Below are 9539 nucleotides of genomic sequence, written 5' to 3'. Positions count from 1 at the left end.
AAATTGGCAGTAGCAGTAGCTCAGCAGTAGCAGTAGCAAAATTATAAAACGTGAAATTGGCAGTAGCAGTAGCTCAGCAGTAGCAGTAGCAAAATTATAAAACGTGAAGTTGGCAGTAGCAGTAGCTCAGCAGTAGCAGTAGCAAAATTATAAAACGTGAAGTTGGCAGTAGCAGTAGCTCAGCAGTAGCAGTAGCAAAATTATAAAACGTGAAGTTGGCAGTAGCAGTAGGACAGCAGTAGCAGTAGCAAAATTATAAAACGTGAAATTGGCAGTAGCAGTAGCTCAGCAGTAGCAGTAGCAAAATTATAAAACGTGAAGTTGGCAGTAGCAGTAGCTCAGCAGTAGCAGTAGCAAAATTATAAAACGTGAAGTTGGCAGTAGCAGTAGCTCAGCAGTAGCAGTAGCAAATTTATAAAACGTGAAGTTGGCAGTAGCAGTAGCTCAGCAGTAGCAGTAGCAAAATTATAAAACGAGCATTGAGCATTGACATGAATAATACATTTTCAACAAATCATGTATTACAACTTCCATAATATGACTATTTTCAGTGTTAATTTTTAGTTAATACAAATTTATTTTATTTTGTTATTCAACATCAATTGGTAAAAAATAACACTATTAACTGGGTTGAGTAAAGCAGTCAATCTAACTTATGGGGACATGTTACAGAAAGAAGGAAGACAATGTTATATATATTGTTTTATCATATATGTAATTGTATTTTAGAGAAATTTTAAATTTACAACCGAAGATCGGTTGCCTTCGTAATGCCTGCCGAACACTTCTGAATACTCCAGGTAATCGATTTCATGACCGAACATAACATAATTTATCAATAAATGATTTATATATGATGTACGTCTTTTTTCAAATTTACAAACTGGACAGGATTTCTTTTTTCATTAAACGAGGAAACTTTAACTTTCAATCTGGACATAGGTGCGTAATTCGACATATAATTTTCGACATTTTCACTTTTCATAATATTTTCTGTAGTTGGTAGTATTAATCGGGTTTTATTTTTTTCCAGCAAATCAGGAAGAACTGACCTTTGGTTAATGCACATGCAAACGAAAACATGATGAAAATTAATTTCTTCTAAAAAACCAATTTTATGTTGATTTTTTTAACTGATTCGAAGACATGTGTCAAGATATCAGATGTGGTGTATTTCCAAATAACTGGTTTCTTACATTAGAGTAGATTGAATAGGACGGAGCTATGAAAAATGATACTCTGATGCTAAGATATTTATTATATCACTTAGGAATTGGTGTTGATAAGCAAGACATGTCGCAAAGAGCGAGTTTATGAACTTTGTTATATTTTGTTATGTTTTTACGAAAGGGAGCAGGCTGCTCCCAATGGAGTATATAAACAATTGATGGGAGCAATATTATTAAATATTTTCATGTATTTCATGTATTTCCTGATTTTCATGGTTTTCGATATTTTCATGCTAATTTTCCCGCTTAAATATTTACTATAAAAGGTGTTCACTTTTTCGATTGTTAGGGACTGATTTGAGATTTACTATGCTGTGATGTATAAATGTGAACTTAAAGTTAAAAGTATTTGGAATTATAAAAATAAAGGAAAATAAAAGGTATGAATATTAAAGTTGTTTTCAAGTTATCTATTCAACATTAAACATCCGATGTAATGGGGATAAAAGTTAAAATGGTATAAAGGTTTAAAAGTTGTTATTATATCTTCACTACATTGATTGGCGCCGGAACCCGGGAGCAGCAATTATTCTCATAAAAAGCAGTGTTTAAGGTTTTGTGTATTGATTACTTAAAGTGAAATTAGTGTGCTGACAATTCATCCAGTATGTCGGGACTTCAATACTTGAAAGGTGTGCGAACAAGATTTTACAACAAACTGTTGGAAGAGATACAAAACGTAAAAGAAATTTTGAATACTGATTTGAGTGATTTGTTTGATGTTGATGAATATAAACAACTACGTCAGCGTGTGCTGGAAGCTAAGCTTAGTATCAACTTATATAACGACAAGCTTATGATGCAGTCCGAGAAATTATCTCAAGCAATCGATGACAAAGACAGTGAATTTATAGACATAATAATAAAAAATGACTCCGATATAATAGAAGAGGCTAGCACTTTATATCATAAGCTACAGATTTTTGAGGACACTTTGCAAGAAAGTAAGGAAACAGAACATAACAAGAAAGAAGAAAAGGAGCGTGCTTTATCTTTAGCTGTAGTTACGGAAGAAATGAAGAAAATGTTTGAAGCTCAAATGGAATTACAGAGAGATTTAGTTGAAAGCAAACGAGTAAAGAAAGACACGGTAAAATTACCTAAGATTGACATACCATCTTTCAATGGAAACAAGTTATACTGGATTGAATTCTTGGATTCTTTTGAAAATTCTGTGCATAAAAATGATAATCTCTCAGATGTTGATAAATTCAATTATTTGAAGAGCAAGCTTACGGGAGATGCTGAATGCAATAATAGGTCTTACCTTATCAAATACGAATTATTCAGTCGCTATTGAGTTATTGCATAAAAGATTCGGAAAAAGGCAGGAGACAATAGATTCTACTACAAAGCATTGATGGATATGAATCCTGCAAGAAATTCCGTGGAGAATTTAAGACAGTTCATTGATAAGGTCGAGAAATACCTTCGATGTCTTGAAGTTTTGAGCCAAGATACAACCCAAGACATTTGTGTATCAATGATAAGAAGAAATTACCAAATGACGTTCTTCTTCAAATTGAGATAATGAAAGGAACTGAAAAAAGTGGTCAGTGTGTAACTTACGTGACTTACTTCGTCAATACATCGTGGCAAAAAAAAAAGCTGAAAACGCAGATATTGTGAAACCAAAGCATTGGAGCAAAGATTCTACTATATATGATTTGGATGCGACAAATGGTTCGAGAAGGTTTAACAGACCTGAAAAGCAAGGAGTTTCTTCATCGAGTGTTTTAGTCACTAGTGAAAAGTCAAAGAATTCAAACATATTGAAATGTAGATACTGTGACCAGAAACACTGGAGCGATGAATGTCCAAATTACACGACTATAACCGAAAGAAAAAGACGAATTAAAGGGAGCTGCTATAGATGTCTCAAAGAAGGACACATCTCAAGTCAGTGTAAATCGTCGAAAGGCTGCGTATATTGTGGTGAATTTAACACCCACCATAGGAGCTTATGTGGAAGGAAATTCAAAAGGGAGACACCTAAAGAGAGTGTTTATCTTTCAAAAGAAGTAAAGAGCCTTGAAAGCAATGAAGCTGAAAATATGTCTGGTGAAATAGGACTCCTGTCTTGTGATGAATCAGTTGTGATGCAAACTGCGAAATGTAGTATTGAGAATCCTGAAAGTGGAGCATCTGATGAAGTCAGATTAATTCTAGATTCAGGCTCCCAAAGGACTTACATAACTGAAGATTTGGCGCATCGACTTAGACTTAAGGTTGATAAGGAGCAACATATTCAGTTAGTGACATTTGGTAGTAAAAAGGAAAAGGTTATTAAAACTAAAAGTACTAAGCTAAAAGTAAAATTAAATAATGGCACTTATATGACTTTAGTGGCAAATATTGTACCAACATTGACTGGAACAATAACGCGTAAACAAGTAAAGCTCAATTCACCAAGAAGGTTTAAAGAAATTACACAAAACTTGATGCTGGCGGATACAATTCCAAACAAGAATGAAGCTGTTACGTTAGAACTTTTAATAGGAAACGATTATTATTTGGATATAACTCAACCGGAAAAAATCGAAATACAACCAGGATTTTACTTGTTATCATCAAAGCTTGGATGGATATTGTCTGGTAGAATGAAATCAAATGATGAAGCTGTTAAAACACCTGAAGCGAGTATGTTGATCCTTACATATGGCGAAAATGCCACTGAAACAAACTTGCTCACATGTGTTGATAGAGTTCTTCCCACAAAACCAAACTTGGAAGACTTTTGGAGTATTGAGAGTATAGGTATCACAGATAGAATCGATCAATCTGAAGATGAAACCGCAATGGAACGTTTTAGGGAGACACTTCAGTTTAATAATGGTAGATACCAAGTAACATGGCCTTGGCGAGAAGAGTTCCCAGATTTACCAGAAAATCGTGGTTTGGCAAAAGGTAGGTTAAGATCCCTTGTTAGTAGACTAGAGAAACAACCAGAGATAATGAAACGATATGATGACATCATTAAAGATCAGCTTGAAAAGGGGATAATAGAAAAGACGGAAACGGATGTTAGTGATGGATTAAAACACTATATTCCTCACCACGTAGTGATTACTCCAGAGAAAAGCACTACAAAAATGAGAATTGTATACGACGCATCTGCAAAAACACGAAAAGACTATAAAAGTCTCAACGAATGCTTATATAGAGGCCCTGTGCTGTTACATAACCTGTGCGGCATAATCATGAGATTCAGATTACACAATATTGGCATTGTAGCGGATATAGAAAAGGCATTTCTCCAAGTGGAGTTACAGAAACCTGAAAGGGATGTTACCTGCTTTTTATGGTTAAAGGATTGTGAAAAGCCTATGGTTACTGAAAATTGCATACAAGAATATAGGTTTTGTCGGGTTCCCTTTGGAATTATTTCCAGTCCATTTTTACTTGGAGCTACTATTGAAAGTCATTTGGACAAATACAATTCAAAATTGGCAAATCAGTTAAAAGAAGATATTTACATGGACAATGTGATAACAGGAGTACAAACGAAAGTTGAAGCAGTTGAATTGTATAAAAGAGCGAAATCAATTTTCGGTGAAATGAATATGAACCTACGCGAGTGGATGACTAACAATAAGGAGCTTCGCATGACAATTCATGAAGAAGATAGATCAAATGGTAATACTGTTAAAGTGTTGGGCCATTGGTGGAATGTAAAGGATGATACTCTATCATTAAAAGGGGCAAAGTCAATTAAGGAAGAGGTCAAAATTACAAAAAGAAACGTTTTGAAACAGATTGCATCAGTGTATGATCCGTTAGGAATGTGTTCTCCAGTAACATTGCTTGGTAAATTATTGCTCCAACGAGTTTGGTGCAAAGGTTATGAGTGGGATGATTTGTTAGATAAAGAAGATTCAGATGACTGGCTTGAAATCAGACGTGACTTAGAGCAAATTGAAAATGTAAGAATACAAAGGAATCTAACCATAGCAGATGACATAGAAGGTGTAAAATATTCACTAGTTTGCTTCAGTGATGCCTCAAGTAAAGCATATTCAGCACTTATTTATCTGATACAACTTAAAGACAAAATGTTTAAGTGTGACTTGATGTTTTCTAAATGTAGACTTGCACCAGTTAAAGTAATGACCATTCCTAGACTTGAATTAATGGCAGTACTTATAGGAGTCAGATGCTTAAAGTTTGTAGAAAAACAAATACAGCTGCCATTGGAACATCTTATTTTGTTAACTGATTCTCAGTGTGTTCTCCAATGGTTGTCGTCAGAAAAGTCACTCCCTGTATTCATAAAGAATCGTGTCAAAGAAATAAACAGCTATAGTGATATTACATGTAGCTTTGTGAAATCTGCAGACAATATAGCGGATGTAGCAAGTCGCGGGAGTACCTTGGTGGATTTATGTAAAAATCAAATATATTGGCATGGCTCCAAGATGCTACAAAAGATTGTGACAGGCTTACAAGGAAAGACACTATGTTATATTTCTGAAGAAGATTATGAATTCAATGAAAGAACAAATGAGTGTCAAAGGGAAGATATTAAAACACTATTCGATGTAAAAATTAGTGATGAGCCGAAAGAAGACGCAAAATTATCTGAATCTGATTATTTAACGGAAGGTTGTCTATTAACTGAAAACAACAAAGAAGAAAAAACGCCGTTTGGAATAGATGTTAACAAGTTTTCATCTATATCAAAATTACTAAGAGTTACAGCATGGTGCAATCGATTTATTCGAAATGCGAGAAGTCGCTCAAATAGAAGTCATACTCTTTCCATTGATGAAATCAACGAAGCGGAACAGTTATGGTTAAAACAGATTCAAAGAAACCATTTTGCTGATGTTTTTCAATCTATACAAGATGAAAGACCCAATAATTTGGTAAAACAGTTGGATTTGTTTGTTGATGAATCAGAAATGATAAGATGTGGCGGACGACTACAACACGCTAATCTTTGCGAAGCCGCTAGAAGACCAATATTACTTCCAAGAAAAGACAAGTTCACAATTCTTTTGATTGAAAGGATGCATAATAAAATATTACACAGCGGTGTGTCGCAGACTCTAAGTGAGACAAGACAAAGATTTTGGATTCCAAGAGGAAGAGCAACGATTCGTTCGGTGTTAAAATCGTGCCGAGTCTGTAGACGAGTTGAAGGTGGTCCTTATAAATTGCCATCTATGGCTCCCTTGCCGAGAGAACGTGTCACAGAAACTACTCCATTTTCTTCTGTAGGCTTAGATTATCTCGGACCGCTTTATATAAAGGAAAATAATGAAATTAAAAAGGTTTGGATTTGCATTTTCACTTGTCTAGTTATTCGTGCTATACATTTGGAAATTGTACAAGATATGACAGCTTATTCCTTTCTTTTGTGTCTAAGAAGATTCGTAGCAGTAAGAGGAACACCAAAGGAAATAATCAGCGACAATGCCAAACAATTCAAATTGTCTAATCAAACTATTAGATTGATATGGGCGAAAACATTGCAAGAAGCAGATGTACAAAATTACGCATCCACTGAGGGTATTAAATGGACCTTCATAGTAGAACTGGCGCCCTGGATGGGAGGTGTATATGAAAGATTAGTTGGAATTGTAAAGCGTGCATTGAGGAAAGCTCTAGGAAAGAAATTGTTATTGATGGATCAAATAAGCACTGTCGTTAAAGAGATAGAAGCTGTAGTCAACAGGAGACCTCTAGTGTATGTTGGCGAAGACATAAAGTCATCAATAACTTTAACACCAGGTCATTTTCTCTGCTTAAATCCGAAAACTGGAATACCAATTCTTGATTATGATTACAGCGATCCAGAATTTAAACCATATGAAAGTTCTGCCGAGAGGTTATTACAACTATGGAAAAAAGGAGAACGACTCCTGAATAAATTTTGGATCTTATGGCGAGATGAATATTTGCTTAGTTTACGAGAGAGATCACAGAACAAAATTAAATCTGTAAAAGTGCAATCATCCGAATCACCTAACTTAGGAGATATAGTTATTATAAAAGATGATCTTCCACGAGGTCAGTGGAAACTAGCAAAAATAATAAATTTACGCACAAGTAGGGATGGACAAGTTCGGTCTGCTGAATTAGAAACCTCAATTGGACAAATTTTGAGACGGCCTCTTAATTTGCTTTACCCTATTGAAATGTCAGAGTCAAAAATTAGGGATCCAGATATTAAAAGAAATTCACACCAACAAGAGACAGGAGCAAAGGATTGTCAATTCAAAACATTAAGGCCTATGCGTAAAGCTGCAGAGAAAGCTAGACAAATGTTCCAAAATATGTGATAATTCAACATCTTTGGCGGAAGCGTCGCATATGCGCGAAATAACTTTAAGTAATGTAAAAAAAAAAAAATTACATATGCTGCAAAAATATTGAAAACATAAAAAAATGTATAAAGATTGCTGTATATTGGAATGAATTTTATGTGTAAAATGTATAAAAGCAACCATAATGACGTGTGAATATTTTTTTTTGTACATATTTTGAGAAACTGTTTATTATTTAACAGCCCCGCATAGATAGCAAAATCCGTTATCTAAACTATTGTAAACGGGAGCAAAGAGTTTGTGTAACCAATACCGTGAAATCATGTGATCGGCGGGAGCAAAGATATAGAGAAATAAATGGCGGGAAATTTGCACGGGTTTTGCGAGATTTTTGTGCGCTATAGCCACATGCTTAGTATTCATTGTTTGCTCAGTTTTCAATCGAGAAACATATTCTGTCTTGCTTAAAAATGTATTTTTGTGACACTTGTCAAGCAATATTTACTTTGAAAAGGAATTTGACTCGTCATATTTCAGAAAAACATTTGTATCATAATTATTGGCATTGTGCTATAGAAGGATGTGAAACAAAGTACACAAGGCGTTACAATCTTGTGAACCATCTGGAGAAAACGCATAGTTTATCAAGAGTACAGGCACTTCAAACGGCGCTAAGGTGTAATTCTTCAATGCCCGATAAAGATGGGTACGAAGATATAAATGAAGATGATGATGCAATAGTACAAATCATTGCTGAAATTGAAACTGCTGCTCAACCTAACATAGAAATACAAAATAAAATCATCGACCAATTCGACTTAGACTTATTCCAAGAGCAGCAACCCCACACTGACAATCTTGATTTGGAAGTAATCTCTTCAATAAGTGATAACACTCTAAGTATGGAATATCATGATGATAAGATGGAGGCTGTAGATGTAAATAATAATGCCGACGACAAGGAAGAAAGTTATTGCAGTGCTCCTGAAGATGGTGTTGGTGTTGGCAGTTGTGATTCTGATCAAAGGGATTCTTATGTTGATGACAGGGAATCCGATACTTGTGCTTATAATAATGATGATGATACAGATGGAATAAACAGTAGGCAAGAAAGTGACAATGAAGATATTTTGGATTATAATGATGATCTTGAAGAAACTGAAAATGGAAGTTCCGGTGATGATGATGAAATATATGAACATATGGATGAAATGTATGATGCTGATGATAATGAATCTGATGATGTTATTATTTGTAGTGATGTTGATGACCAGGAGCTACATGACGGAACTGTGGAGTTACCATTTGATAGGATAACGGAAATCTTCATATTAACATTTAAAAAGGACACAATCCTTGACAACAGTGGCAATATAATAGACCAATCAGGATCAGTGGAAACAGATTATTTCAAGTATACGAATATGTAAATATGTGAACAGATTGACATTATACCATTGTCATATTCCCAGGTGGGAGTGTCGCAAAGAGCGAGTTTATGAACTTTGTTATATTTTGTTATGTTTTTACGAAAGGGAGCAGGCTGCTCCCAATGGAGTATATAAACAATTGATGGGAGCAATATTATTAAATATTTTCATGTATTTCATGTATTTCCTGATTTTCATGGTTTTCGATATTTTCATGCTAATTTTCCCGCTTAAATATTTACTATAAAAGGTGTTCACTTTTTCGATTGTTAGGGACTGATTTGAGATTTACTATGCTGTGATGTATAAATGTGAACTTAAAGTTAAAAGTATTTGGAATTATAAAAATAAAGGAAAATAAAAGGTATGAATATTAAAGTTGTTTTCAAGTTATCTATTCAACATTAAACATCCGATGTAATGAGGATAAAAGTTAAAATAGTTTAAAGGTTTAAAAGTTGTTATTATATTTTCACTACAAGACATAAAAAATACAGCGTTTTGCTTACTGTCTATTGCTTGCTGTGCATATTTTAAAGCAATAATATCAAAACATTCCGAATATTGTGATAACGTTACAACAAACAGTGTACTGTCAACTGCCTATTTCT

The 9539-nt window shown here is 34.4% G+C and overlaps 1 protein-coding gene across 1 annotated transcript; it reads left to right on the top strand.

The window, feature by feature from the left end:
• The first annotated feature begins 1836 nt into the window (after window positions 1-1836).
• Window positions 1837-7513, top strand: LOC132738619 (uncharacterized). The gene is made up of 2 exons (XM_060726175.1): window positions 1837-2319; window positions 2867-7513. The coding sequence occupies exons 1-2, from the start codon at window positions 1837-1839 to the stop codon at window positions 7511-7513; spliced, it is 5130 nt and encodes a 1709-aa protein (XP_060582158.1).
• The last annotated feature ends 2026 nt before the right edge of the window (window positions 7514-9539 follow it).

The sequence above is a fragment of the Ruditapes philippinarum genome, unplaced genomic scaffold (assembly GCF_026571515.1).
Source record: "Ruditapes philippinarum isolate M1 unplaced genomic scaffold, ASM2657151v2 ctg2290_1_1_1_1, whole genome shotgun sequence".
NCBI classification, from domain to species: Eukaryota; Metazoa; Mollusca; class Bivalvia; order Venerida; family Veneridae; genus Ruditapes; species Ruditapes philippinarum.
The sequence above is the reverse complement of the archived record's forward strand: the minus strand, read 5'-3'. Positions and strand labels throughout refer to the sequence as shown.

Coding starts and splice junctions, on each gene's coding strand:
- LOC132738619 (XM_060726175.1), top strand. CDS start 1,837: ATGTCGGGACTTCAATACTTGAAAGGTGTGCGAACAAGATTTTACAAC. Junction 2,320..2,866: donor AACGAGTAAAGAAAGACACG/GTAAAATTACCT, acceptor GTGAAACCAAAG/CATTGGAGCAAAGATTCTAC.